This window comes from Medicago sativa, chromosome 4 (assembly GCF_051527215.1).
Source record: "Medicago sativa cultivar Bolivia chromosome 4, Bolivia_mono, whole genome shotgun sequence".
In the NCBI taxonomy this organism is placed as follows: Eukaryota; Viridiplantae; Streptophyta; class Magnoliopsida; order Fabales; family Fabaceae; genus Medicago; species Medicago sativa.
In genome coordinates, this window is record NC_140752.1 from 85,086,999 (window position 1) to 85,101,215 (window position 14,217).

Below are 14,217 nucleotides of genomic sequence, written 5' to 3' on the forward strand. Positions count from 1 at the left end.
AACATGCTGTCCAACTCTCTCTAACACGTTTTTTTGTAAGCAAACTTAGAAAATAATAAGACAACAACAAACTCCTTATAAGTATTCAAGCAAATCAAACAAAAAGTCAATGACTGATTGTGAAACCTTCTCTCATTTCATTTTTCAACTTCTTTTTTTAAGTACAGACGTCAAGTTTTGAAGAAGAGTGGAGTAGTTAGTTTATTTGTTTTCTTCCTTAAGAAAAAGTTTATTTGTTTTCTGCAAAAAAGAATCGGTACAAGTAATAGTTTAATCAGCACAAATAATTTGATTTAAAGTCAATATGTAGTAGATTCATTAATTTTTGGCTAAATTTATTCAATTTTATTTTGTTGCTAAATTGGATATTTGATCTTTTAACTCATTTTTATGTTTCATTTTAGTCTCATGGGCTACTAATTCTAATATGTTGGTCCCTTGGAATCAGTAGAGAAAATCACATTATCAAATCCAAGCTCTCCGTTGTGAATTCAGACAAAATCACACCAATGAAACAAAGATGTGCGAAGTAAAGGAAGTAGGAATCAATGGATAAAGTAGTCTCAAGCTGCAACAACAACAAAACAGTCCTAAAACTATGTGTAAAACATCACCACAAACATAATCAAAGCAACAAGATAAGAAAGCAAGAATGAAAAACAAACACACCAAGATTGGTAACCCAGTTCGGTCCAATATGACATACTTTAGGGGAGAGAGCAGCTCTCCAATCCATTAAGATGAAAGTGATACAAAAGGTACAAGAAATTAGCGTGGAAGCTCACAAAGAACAAAACCTAATTTCTACACATTTTTCAAGTCACTCACACTCTCAATGAATCCTAAGAGAAAACACTAAAGGAAGCTTTTTGATCCTTCAAATGGTGAAATCTCACAACCGAAGGTGTTTACAATGTTTCCTAACCCAAGAGAACCTCACTACAAAGGCACTCAACCCTAAAGTTACCTCATCTGTAATCCCAAGTTTCTCTCTCTTCAATCTCTTCTTCAAAAACTGAACTGAATAGTACCCTATAACAGTCAAAATCGTGTCATGATTGACAAAATCATGTCATGATTCGTAACGTATGACCCAGGGTACAAAACCTTATCTAGAAATCGTGTCACGCCAGCCACAAATCGTGTCACAATTTGCCTCAACAGAAACCAAGCTCCCTGCCTCGAAAATCGCGAAACACCTCCATAATTGTGCCACAATTATGAATTTTCTTAGATCATAAATTTGAAGACAATTTCAACACTCTTTAACCCAATGAATCGCAACAAGTAACGCTTATGCTTTGCCCATGGGAATAGAAAGAATAGGTTATAGCCACACTGTTTTAGCTCCAACGAAAAACTCCATTTCATCTCTTATGTAGACACCAATTCCTACTTTATTGAAGCTTGTAGAGAATGAAGCATTCACATTACACTTTAAAAAACCTCGTGGAGGACGCAACCACTTCATTTGAGGATTTACCATACCCATTGCTCCTCTGCTTCTGCCCACCGTTCTAGCTTCTATCCATTCTTCTATTAACATTATTCCCCTATAGACAACTTCAACATGCCATTCAACTTTGCATTCCTAGATTGCGATATTTATGCATTTCCACAAACTCTACAGCGTTGTAGTAAATATTCTCCTATTATCGCGAGTAAGTTTCCACAAAATATGAAAAAGAACTTCCTTGAATTGACATATTTTTTAATATTAAATGTCCAACCAGTGTCCCAGGGGTACTAGTTAACATTTCCCAAATAAATTTAAATCAAATCGTTATCACTAATACAATATTTTATTTTCAGGTTAACATAAATTTTTCGTAAACCATTATATCAAATTAAAATTAAAAATTTAATTATTAAAGTTACTTTTCTTTTGAAGAAACTTATTAAAGTTACTTAAATAGTAAATTTAGCTATACATTTTTTTTCTTCCAGAAGCAAGTTCATTGTTCAATGTATTATTATGGACTGAAAATTACACATGAGAGCATCCACAATGGGAGAGTCTAAACATTTAAGACCTGGTACTTAATAGGTACTTCCATTGTGGAAAAAAAAAATTAAGGGTCTTAAAAGATGCAATATCTAAATTAAGACCTCATTCTTAAATGGGCCCACATCACGTTTTTATTAAAATAATAATTTTTATGGTCAATTTAATAGTATAAAATAGATAGTATATTAAATAAATAATATTGATGGGACCCAATTAGACCTTTTGTTAGAGGATCTCCAGTGGTTGAGTACCTATTAGGTACTATTATTAAAAAATTATTAAAAAGTGATGTATCAATGTGAGACCTATTTAAGACCTCAAAGATGAGAGTCTCCATTGTGGATGCTCTGAGTGGACAACAAGGGTCAACAAGCTGCACCGCCACGTTTCTTTTTAAGGAAAAACCAATCCTTGAAATTCAAACCCATATGATTTTCTACTTTGAGATTCAGATTATTCCCCCCAAAAGCCATACTTCCGGAATTGAGGTAAAAAAAGTCAGGGATTTTTTTATGAAACTAGTAAGATACCCGTGCATCCGCACGGGTGCTGGTTGGCCGGGGACGAATTTATGCAGTATAATATTGTCATTAAGTATTTAGTTCATGAGGGTTCAATATCATTATAGAATTTAAGTCAGGGGATGGCTAAATAGCATGAAAGTTTTAGCAATACCAATTTTTTATAAATAACATGAGGTTTCGTGTATCAAAGTTTGTTTAGTCAACGACAACTTATCCCGTACATTTACATTACTTCTAAAACTTGTATAAACGATGACTTGTCCACGTCTATTTTTTATTTTTAAATCTTTATCAAGAACAACTTGTCTTCTATGTAATAATTTTTTCGTTTATTTGTCATAAATATTTCTATGTTAGATAATTAATTTCAGTTCATAAATCAATATGGGGTAATGAATATTTGCTTTAAGGTTTTTACCAATAATTATTTTAAATCTCTCGTGTATAGTGATGACTCATGCCGTGTATAATAATTATTTTAAAATTCTTATTAGTGACGACTTATCTTGTGTATAATGTAAATTTTTATATTTTTAGCAGTAACAATTTTTCAAGTATGAAATAATCATTCTAAAAATTTATTTGTGACAACCTGTCATGAGTATAATAATCATTTTTAAACATGATCTGACGACATTTTCCATGTATAATTATTATTTTTAACTTTTTAGCATTAACAACTTATCCCTTTCTTATATTGTGCAGACTTTTTTACATTGTATAGAATTTTAGCAACGACAATTATTTAAGTGTATAATAATTTTCGACTTATACAATTTTATAATATGTTTGCCAACTTGTCGTGTGTATTAGTGATGACTTGTCCCAGGTATAATAATTATTTAAAAATTTATATCAATGACAATATGACTCGTGTATTATAATTACTTTAAGTTTTTATCAATGAAAACATGTCTCTTGTATTAGTGACGACTTATCTTGTGTATAATGATAATTTTCATATTTTTAGTAGCAACAATTTTTCAAGTATAAAATAATCATTTTAAAAATTTATTTGGGACAACCTGTCATGAGTATAATAATCATTTTAAAACATGATGTGACGACATATTCCATGTATAATTATTATTTTTAACTTTTTAGCAGTAACAACTTATCCCTTTCTTATATTGTGCAGACTTTTTTACATTGTATAGAATTTTAGCAACGACAATTATTTAAGTGTATAATAATTTTCGACTTATACAATTTTATAATATGTATGCCAACTTGTCGTGTGTATTAGTGATGACTTGTCCCAAGTATAATAATTATTTAAAAATTTATATCAATGACAACATGACTCGTGTATTATAATTACTTTAAGTTTATATCAATGAAAACATGTCTCTTGTATTAGTGACGACTTATCTTGTGTATAATGATAATTTTTATATTTTTAGCAGCAACAATTTTTCAAGTATAAAATAATCATTTTAAAAATTTATTTGTGACAACCTGTAATGAGTATAATAATCATTTTAAAACATGATCTGACGACATATTCCATGTATAATTATTATTTTTAACTTTTTAGCAGTAACAATTTATCCCTTTCTTATATTATGCAGACTTTTTTACATTGTATAGAATTTTAGCAACCATAATTATTTGAGTGTATAATAATTTTCGACATATGCAATTTTATAATATGTTTGTCAACTTGTGTGTATTAGTGATGACTTGTCCCAGGTAAAGTAATTATTTAAAAATTTATATCAATGACAACATGAATCGTGTATTATAATTACTTTAAGTTTTTATCAATGAAAACATGTCTCTTGTACAGTGACGACTTGTCACGTGGATAATAATTATTCTAAAATTTATATCAATGACAACATGACTCGTGTATTATAATTACTTTAAGTTTTTTAGTTATGAGAACATCTTTCATGTATAGTGACGATTCATTCCGTGTATAATAATTATTTTAAAAATTGTATTAGTGACCACATGTCACATGTATTTTTTAGAAATGATATTTTGTCATGTGAATAATAATTATTATAAAAGTTGTATTAGTGACGACTCGTCCCGTGTATAATAATAATTTTAATTTTAATTATTCAAGGAATTTTTAAATTTTTAGTAGCAATAACTTTTCAAGTGTATAATAATCATTTTAAAACTTCATATGCAACAACGTGTGCCGTGCATGATTAATATTTTTAACTTTATAGCAGCAACAACTTATTCTTTCTTATGTTGTGTGGACTTTTTTATATTGCATGGAATTTTAGAAACGACAATTTCTCAAGTGTATAATAATAATTGACCTATACAATTTTAGAATATGTTAGCCAACTTGTTACGTGTATAATAATCATTTTAAAAGAGGACTTTCACAATGAAGAATGTGATTAAAGGACCCTAAAAAATATGATTAAAGATAATAAAGAATAAATATCAATCTTCAAAACAAAATTATAGTTGAAAAAAATAGGAGTCTAAAAAGCAATTTAAAAAATAGGTTAATTGTAATGGTTAGGCCCAATAGATAACTTTCCATAACAAACCCTAATTTTCATTTCCCATTAAACCACGAAAACCTCCTTCTCTCTTCATCTGCAACTTACTCCGACCACCGTACATATAAATAAAGCCACCATTTTTATCGTCTCATTATCCTATACAAAACCCCCTTATTTATTTTGAGATCAAGGAAAGTATGAATATTGAGTCCAATTTCTCTCCGATTTTGCAGCCATCGTTAGCCTCCTCTGCAAAAATCAAAGTGAAAGACTAATATTTTCAAGAGATGTAAGATTTGTTTTTGTAGATTAATGAATCTGTTTTAGGTTTTTTTAGATCTAATACTAATGTTATTATTTTGGTAATCCTTTTCCTGGATCTTTGATAAAGAAGCTTTTATATTGCAATTTCCTTGAAGACTTCGTTTGGAGTTATTTTTTGGTTCATGCAAAAATAGATGGGTTTCTTTACCACAAAAAATTATCATTTTTATTCCAATTTTGAATTAAAAAATATAAAATGAAACTTTTGTTCAGGAAATAAGGTTTTTTTTTCTGGTGAATGATATTTTTCTTTTGCAAATCAATTTTTTTTTTCCTTCTATATACGATCCCTGTTTTTTATTTTTTATTTAACAAAAGTTACAACTCTGTTTTTTCTTTTTGAAAAAAATTCTTTCTTTAATAGATTCTTTTTGGAGAGTCTCTAGAAAGTCAGAACACGAGCAACTCATCCCTCTTTCTCTATTTTTTTTTTTTTGTAGTTTTGACATGGAATCTTCAATGGACAGCTTACAAAAGTCTATAATTCCCATTTTCGACAAACTTGGATCTCAATCATGGAATTGTGCAGCAGATCTGGAACCTTCATCATCTACTTCTTTCACACATGCAACAAATAACAACAACAAATCAAAGGCTTTTAAGGTCAGCTTTTATATTCATATCCTTAATTATATGAAATTGATTTCTTCATCACTATTTATTTATTTGATACATGCAACAACAAAATCACATTTATTAAAGGAAAAGATAAGTTTATTGTGAGGAAACGAAATTGGTTATAAGTCAACAAAAAAAATTATGTTTTGCTGGTAAATATTGTTTTGTAAATTATTTTGTTGTTGTTTTCAAAGAACTTTTTTTTTCTTTAATTTCAATGAAATTGATTATTTACGTGATAGACAAAAAAAATAATTATGTGTAAACCTTGTTTAATATTTTTTTTCTATCATTTAAATGATTTATTTATGTACACAGAAAAAACAAATTTTAAACTTATTTTAAAAAATAATAATTCATTTTAATAATTCAAAAGAGTATTTATACCCTGATTTCATGTGATTTTTGTTTGTTGAAAAATATTAATTTTATTTATATTTTACAGAAAATCGGTCACCGCTGATTGGAGAAAGGAGAGAAACTCTTAACTTTCTAGAAAATGAAGTGGAAGAACAGAATTTGAGCTTAGCAAAAGGTAAAGAGGAAAATGTTCACAAAAACTCTTATCCATTGGTTTAAATCTTTAAAACTTTGTAGTTTGTAGCATAGAACCATACCTTATCCATTGGTTTAAAACATTTTTTTTATACTGCTATTTGTTGCTATGTGTATTTCCGTTTTCTTTCTTTATTTTTTTCAATAAAAAGAAGGAAAAAGTAATAGAAAAGAAATACAAAATTTTGAAAAGAAATACAAAGTGTAGTTAGTTTTACATGATATTAAAAAAAATATGAAAATACTTTTTAGAAAACCGACTGAAAAAATAATAATATATTTTATTCATATTTTACAGAAAATCGGTCTACATGACTCAGGAGAAAGGAGAGAAACTTTTAATTCCTGCAAAATGAAGTGGAAGAACAGAATTTGAGCTTAGCAAAAGGTAAAGAGTAAAAAGTGAACAAAAGCTCTCAATCAGAGAAGTATAAGATGTTCTTGTTGAAAATGTTTTTGGATTCTATATTTCTTCTTCATTATTTTCTTAAAATAATTTAGAGAGCAATAATGATTTTCTTAATATAATTTAGAGAGAAATAATAATTTTTTTGGACAATTTGTTAAATACAGTTTGTTATATAATATATCTATATAGATCTACAAAAGTAGGTTTATAAAATTTTTGTTTGACATAATAGATATATTTAGATATAAAATAATAAAAGATTAAAACTCCTGAATAAAATAAGAACTATTTTGGACTAAAATCAAGGTAGTTTATTTCTGCATAATAATCTCTTTGAAGTTTGTCGCATAGAACCAAAACTCATCCATTGTTGTGTGTATTTTCGCTTTCTTTATTTTTTTCAATAAAGAAGGAAAAAGTAATAGAAAAGAAATACAAAATCATGAATGTTGTTTTGTATACCTTTGATGTAGAACTGTCATGATGATATGGAAAAAAAATGAAAAATACTTTTTAGCAAAGAAAACAGTTTTTGTTAAAGAAAAATTTTTGTTATGAAGAACAATGAATGAAATGGAGTATTGAATCTTGAATAAAAGTGTGTTGAATCTTTCATAAAAGTGTGTTGCTACAAAGTCTTTTACCTTGATGTATTGCAGGTTTGCTCATTTTGTATTTGAAGCTTGAAGATAGAGTTGAAAAAATCTTCATGTGTAGAACATTTTTTGAACTTTGTTGAATGAGAGAAGATGAAAATAAGAGAATGGTGAGATAGAGTATATGAGTATTCACTTGTATATATATTCAAAATTAATTTGATTGAATTTGAATTTGAGAACTTGCCCCCAAATTTGGTTGGTAATTGTGTAGAGGACACATTAAATATATTGATTTGAGACACACTGACACAAATCAGCTGCTGCTGTCATTGGTAGTTGCAATTTTTTCTAGTAAAAGCAAACTATCTTATTTGCCTCTCAAACGTACTCAACCATCTTCAGTCAGCATTAAACCGGGAAAAGCATTTTGAAGTGCAATGAAACCAAACAAACATAACTTGGTACTTAGGTGTTCATTTAGTTACAAAAAGCATTATTTAGACTTCTTTTACCCCTTAATTTAGGACGTGTCAGTTGTATAGGATGACCAGTTTGGGTTTTTCCACAACATTGAATCTTCTTATATTAAGGAGGATAGGAGGTACTAAAAGCAGCACCCTTTGCACCTAAAAGACCCAGTCCATAGTGATTCCTTCCTGGTAAGCAGCATTGAAATAAAATCAGCTTTTTTGTATTTTAAACTTGTTGATTTAATCTGTATATGTCTTCTAAAAAAAAAAGAATTTATATACATTTTTTTATAATAACCCAGAGATCTAATTCTGAATAATGTAACAAAAAAAGATCTAATTCTTTTGGGAGCCATGCTATATAACGCGACGAGAATTGTCCCGAAATCATCCCGATACACCCATTACCCAATTAAAACGTGTCCTTTCCTGTCTAGAAGTCCTAGCTCAACTGGCAAATGCCGAAATTGCAAGGCCGGACGTCGTGACCCGGGTTCGAACCCGGGACCTCACAGTTGTGTGTGAGTTTATTTTCAGTGGATTACCACTTCATCTAAGACAAAAAAAAAAAAGCGTCCTTTTCGGAATACAAGGAGGAGAGAGAAAATTCAGGAGGAGAGAGAAACCAAAAAATGCAATGATATTTGTTTGGGAAGGCTTCGCTATTTACTTTCTCGGGAGATATGACAATTTTCTTCTTTTGGTTACAAAAAATAAAAAAGGTCTAATTCTGAATAGACATATTTTTTAATTGTTACAAAAAAAAAAGACATATTTTTTAATATTAAATGTCCCTGTAGGCTATAAATATATATGCTTTTGAGATGACATAAAATTTAGTCTTTTCATTTATATTTTATACTTTTAAAAAATTTACTTAATTTATCTAATAATAAGTTTGTTCTTGTCTGGTAAGTGTAGCTCATATGGTAAAAAAATGCGAAAACATATAATATGTCCAGTGAGAGTTCTAACATGTAATATCATTTTTCATGCATTTAATGTGTGTAAGTTTTATCGCTAGGTTCTTGGAACATTCCATGGATGGTATGCATTATTCACGTCACACACAAGTTCTTCAGAAGCAAAAATATGCTATGCGTGATTATGTTTTAGTACTCGTTTGATTCCATGGTAAAAAAATTTCCTAACACACGATTACTCAAAAGCTAGGATTTTTAACTTTATAAAGTCACGACAATATTGCATTGAGACGCGAAAAATAAGGGTGAAACTGTATCCAAACCTACTATTAGTGTTTTTTGGGTAATTATACTTGGACATATTTAATTCTTCAATACCCATTTAAGACCCTATTTTTCATGCATTTCTCTTTCTATCACATTACTAACATATCACCTCTACTAGATCGATCACTCTCTTTATTTTTCTCTCTCTAGTGTTTCTATCACGGACCAGGATTCTCTCCAATGAGGTTTTTAATGGAGGGTGTCCAGTGTTAATCTTTGCCGTTCCGTTTCTTTTCAATTATTAAATATGCAATTAATAAACAAAGATGAGTGGACTGGATTCCACTGGACGGTGCAGTGACAGGAGAGGATCTCCTCCCTTCTATCACATTACCAACATATCACCGCTATTAGATCGACCACTCTTTATTTTTTTCTCTCTATCAGGTGTATGGTGTTCAAAGATAACTTTCCATCTTTTTGTGTCCTTATATCCACTGTCATTCCTTCCGTTTTAATGCAGTAGTGTACATAGATTGATGGTCACATGTGCATCTTCAACCACGTGGTCCACATATCTTTGTTTTCTCATTTTCATGTCCTTGGGCACCTACGCTGCTACGCCCTTTCAAACCTTAAAAGAGTCTTTAGCCAATATTGTGGTCCATGGACAAGAATCTAGAACCACTGGGACTTTACTTGGTAGCATAATTAACATTTTATGATCAAAGATCTTGCCAAGTTTTCCATTAAACAGTCTTTCTGAGGTAAGGTATGAGACTATTAGTGAATGAACTCAAACCAAACAAAATCGGTCCACTTTGAACCACATCTCACGGTACTATATATCAATTCCAGAGATGCATTTATTTAGACAAAATAGAGATAAATCTACCCTATTTTGCTAAACTTAATAGGGCAATAGCTACAGCAATCATCAACAATGATGGAGAAAATACAAATTAGAAGAAAACATTAATAAGGTGAAATTAAAATAAAAAGGTAAAATCGCTATTGGAAATACACATCTCACTATACATAGAATGCATTTTTGTCTAGTAATCAATAATTTAATGTCTGAATAGAATGATACCAAAGACAAATAATCTTAAGATAAATGATACAAGCACTTGGCAAAACCTTCACAAAGTCATAAACCCCTCATAAAAAATAATAATAAATGAGTGATTGAGCAATTTTGGATGAGTGTGAAACAATGAATGAGCCACTTCTTACAACCACCAACTCATTATTTTCTCAAGGGTTTATCTGTGTTTTTTTATGAACCTATTGACCATTTTACGACTGTCCATAAAGGGATTTGAACTCTGTCCTGAAGTTACATAGTCAAGCTCTTACCACTTGAACCGACACCTCATAAAAATGGTTTACCCCAGTTTGTATCATCTCTCAAATCTTATAGCTTCAGTGTAAGATCAGGAGATGCAGATGCTTGAGGTGGAGGAGGTGCCATTGGAACAAAACCCGAATTTGAAGTTTGAGGATATCCTATATTAACACTTCCTCCTTGGTCCACCTGTCTAAAACTTCCGGGCCAAAAGCTACCTACATCATCATCTTCCACGAAAACTAGCGATCCAAAATGGTTTCTATCAAATTTCGCAGCAGCTCTCATATCTGGAGCCCTCATTGTTGACGATGGTTGCATATGTCTTTGATGCATTGCAGAATGAGCTTCAACACCAAGGGACCGAAAAGGCGAACCATGAAGAGGTAGAGATGCAAGGCTTGTATACCTTTCGGTGAACATTCCCATTCGCATTGCACGTTTAGCCATCGTCCTCTCCCTTTTGTGAGCGTTCTGATGACCGCCTAATGCTTGCGAGCTATAGAACTTCCTCTTGCAGTAATTACAAGAGAATATCCTTGGAGTTACCGATGGCGAAGCATGAACTTCAGCAGCTCCTACTTCACTACTAGCATCACTTGAACCCATTAACTCGGCGTCACTCGAACTGAAATTGAGTGTCAAGTCAAGGGTCATAGGATCTAGATCTTGGGGTGCTTCTGACTGATTTTCAGGTTCCAAGTTCAAGTTTGGAGTCATCATTTTTATGAACCTTATATGAGCTATAACTTCTTTTCCAGAAGGCAAGTTGGATAGATCAAATGTGGCAAATTGATTAGCTTATCATGATGCTGTCACCTACATTATGATGAAAAACATTATATGATATGTAAAGGTTGCTTAATGTCAACAACATCTTTAACTAAAAAGATTTTTATGGAAAAAAGAACTTTTGATCTAAAATTCATTTTGTTTGCCCAAAAGAGGAAATGGCCTTCAAACTATCACATCAGTAGTAAACTATCTTGCCAAGTAAGGAATTAGAAACTTAAATATGTAACAATTTAGATTTGGTCCTTAAAAGAACCCAAATGTTTAATTAATAGACCCGCAACAAGGGAATTGGAAAAGAAAGCAAACTGAAAGGGGGAGCTGAGAGACATCACACATTTAATCTGATTTCATATTCTCATTGCTAAGTTAATTGCTTGTTTGGTTTCATTAAATTATGCAAAAGAGAATATTGGCACTTTGTATTGTCTGTTGTTGCAAATATAACACTATTCAAACTTTTACAGTCTTGCATCCTTTATTTGCTGGGGAAGCCCAATTATATTTTTTTTATTAGAGTTAAATATATTTTAATCCCTATAAAATTTTAATTTTTTGTAGAGCAGAATTCAAGATAATTGTGGGAAGTAATCACATATTTAACCCTTAATTATATAAGGAAATAAAAAAGCTTAACACAGGAAGTGTTCAGGGGAAGTTATCACTCATAAATTTGAGAAAATTAACACTTCTATACTTGCATCAATTGATATGATAAGTAACCAGTAACCACTCAAGACTACTCACTACTCCTAACTATATAAGCAAATAAATAATCAATCAATTATGGAAGATTGGAAACACTCAAACTCTAGAAGATAAAGGAAGAAAAAAAATGCTCTTAACATCAAATTAGCCTCCCTGTTGACACTTACAGCTTAGATCTAAATTTCAATACTCAAATTTAGGAAGCTTAATTACCTTCTGTTTTGTTAGGAAACTTATGTTAATATATTAATATTCTTGCAAGTTAAAAAATATTGTCCAAAAGAATAATTCTTGCAAGTTAAAGTAAAGCTTCAAGGAGTTTCAAAGCACAATAAAGATTAAAAAAAGAAGAAGAATACACCAATTAAAGAAGAAGAAAAGGTGAAAAAAAAGATAACTAAAAAGAGTAAAGCAGAGTGGTGAAGGAGAAGAAATGCATGGAAGAAAGTGTAAAAGAAGCAAATGTTTAGGTGATGAGATGATTGAAAAGATGTACTTACATAAGCAGCTAGCATAGTACGAAAGAATCTAAAGGCAGGGTTGTGGAGTGATATGATATATGCAGCTAAACCAAGTAGTGACTGGGAAGAGTATCAGAGAGAATCAAAAACAGACGGTGGAAAGCTTTTTCTTCTAGTTTCTAGGATAAAGGAGAAGAATGAGTGAGTTGATACTTAAAAAGGAGATGATAAGATTACAGAAAAAGAAAGACTTATGGGAAAGCGGGAAATACTTCAGTGACTTAGAAATGGTGCCATTGGTGCCATAGCAGAGATCCTGACCATTGATGTGTGTGGGTCCGCGTGGGGATGTGTGTGTGATGTGTGTGTGTGTGGTGGAGATGGAATTGGATGGTGCCATTGGTGCCATTAATGGCACCAAAGTGGAACCCTGGGAAAGCAGAAGAGAGATGGTATTGGTAGGGTTGTCAGATAACATAATTACATAACACAACACTACAAGACATATAGTGGAGATGAAGAGGTCAGTTGTTTTTTGTTTTCGTTTGACATTGATGGGGAGTGTCAAGTGTGGGAAGTGTGGGGAGTGCTGGGAGCAATAATGAGTTAATGGTTCATAATCACATAGAGACCGAAAAGTTACGATCTTCACTCAAAATTTTAAGATATTAAATTGTGTTGAAATATATTAAATTGTCCCGTGTGCTAGACGCAAGTACTGGTGCACCAGGCGCATGTCTTTTGAGTTTTTAGGAGGATATTTACTTCTGCCTACTACGCAAGGTGCAAAGATCAATATTGTATGAGCCGTATTAGTGCTTACTCATGCGTAAGCGCAAGAGGAAGTGCGCTTAGCGCACAATCTAGTACATGGATCCAAATTTTTAGCTTCTGGAGTCCAAAATGTTAAGACCTGTTCTTTTTCATGTAATCTCATGGAACCAAAAGAGGAGACTCTTAAGAAAAGTATATGCTAAGGGTTGGTACCTTTCAACGAGATTCGAGGTTTGGGAAACAAATGAGAGTGTGAGAGATTTGTGTGCAATTTGGGTGAATCTTGAGAGATCAAAATAGAAGATATTTGTGAAATAAAAAAACTAAAGGTTTGTGTCTTTTGGAGAGAGACCCTATAGTTAGGAAACACTTTATAAACACCTTGAAAGAGAGAAAATCATTGAGTTGTTGTAAGATGGTAAATAAGAACATTTTAGGGGGTGTTCTTGAAGAGGAATTTTTTTTTTCTGCCCCTATCACAAAAAAAAATGATATATCTGCCCCCAGTTGAAAATTATTGCTCTAAATGCCCTTGTTCTTCATTTGAAATGGCGAGCATGACAATTTTTCAACCTTCCTCTGCAAGCTTGCAGGCTTTCTCAGACTTTCTCTGTACAACTCTGTGTGTTCGTAATTTAAGTTGGCGAGCATAAATTATTTAAGGTTTTTTCTTGTTCTCTCTTTGAAATGGCGAGCATGTTTATTTTTTTTTCCCATGCTCCACATCTAAAATGGCGAGCATATGCATTATTTTTTTTTTTCCATATTTTTTCTTAATGGCGAGCATGGCATACCCATCATTGCATAAATTAACGGTGGTATAAAGCTTGAATCTGCAAAATATGTACATCAATAAAACATGTCATAACATAAATATTTAATTATGACAAGAAAAGTGTTGAGTTAATAAAAAAGTTAATTTGCAAGAAAAGTATATGGAAGAAAATGGTGCTTAAAAAAATG

General features: G+C 31.3%; 1 protein-coding gene and 1 long non-coding RNA gene across 3 annotated transcripts; one reads left to right on the plus strand and one right to left on the minus strand.

The window, feature by feature from the left end:
* Nucleotides 1-5,081: 5,081 nt before the first annotated feature.
* On the plus strand, nucleotides 5,082-7,812 carry LOC146933008 (uncharacterized). Of its 2 annotated transcripts, XR_015007305.1 has the most exons (5): nucleotides 5,082-5,295; nucleotides 5,771-5,933; nucleotides 6,394-6,483; nucleotides 6,802-6,891; nucleotides 7,572-7,812. It is a non-coding gene; the product is annotated as an uncharacterized LOC146933008 (long non-coding RNA). The 2 variants fall into 2 exon arrangements; XR_015007304.1 differs by lacking the exon at nucleotides 6,394-6,483.
* A 2,348-nt stretch (nucleotides 7,813-10,160) lies between these two features.
* Nucleotides 10,161-12,666, minus strand: LOC146933009 (zinc finger protein 4-like). Its single transcript, XM_085704733.1, has 2 exons — nucleotides 12,520-12,666; nucleotides 10,161-11,338 (listed from the first exon to the last, which is right to left on the minus strand). Exon 2 carries the CDS (start codon nucleotides 11,240-11,242, stop codon nucleotides 10,589-10,591), a length of 654 nt encoding a protein of 217 aa, XP_085560859.1. The 5' UTR covers nucleotides 11,243-11,338; nucleotides 12,520-12,666; the 3' UTR covers nucleotides 10,161-10,588.
* Nucleotides 12,667-14,217: the final 1,551 nt, after the last annotated feature.

Excerpts from the sequence above, each read along its gene's own strand:
- LOC146933009 (XM_085704733.1), bottom strand. The coding sequence starts at position 11,242 with ATGATGACTCCAAACTTGAACTTGGAACCTGAAAATCAGTCAGAAGCA.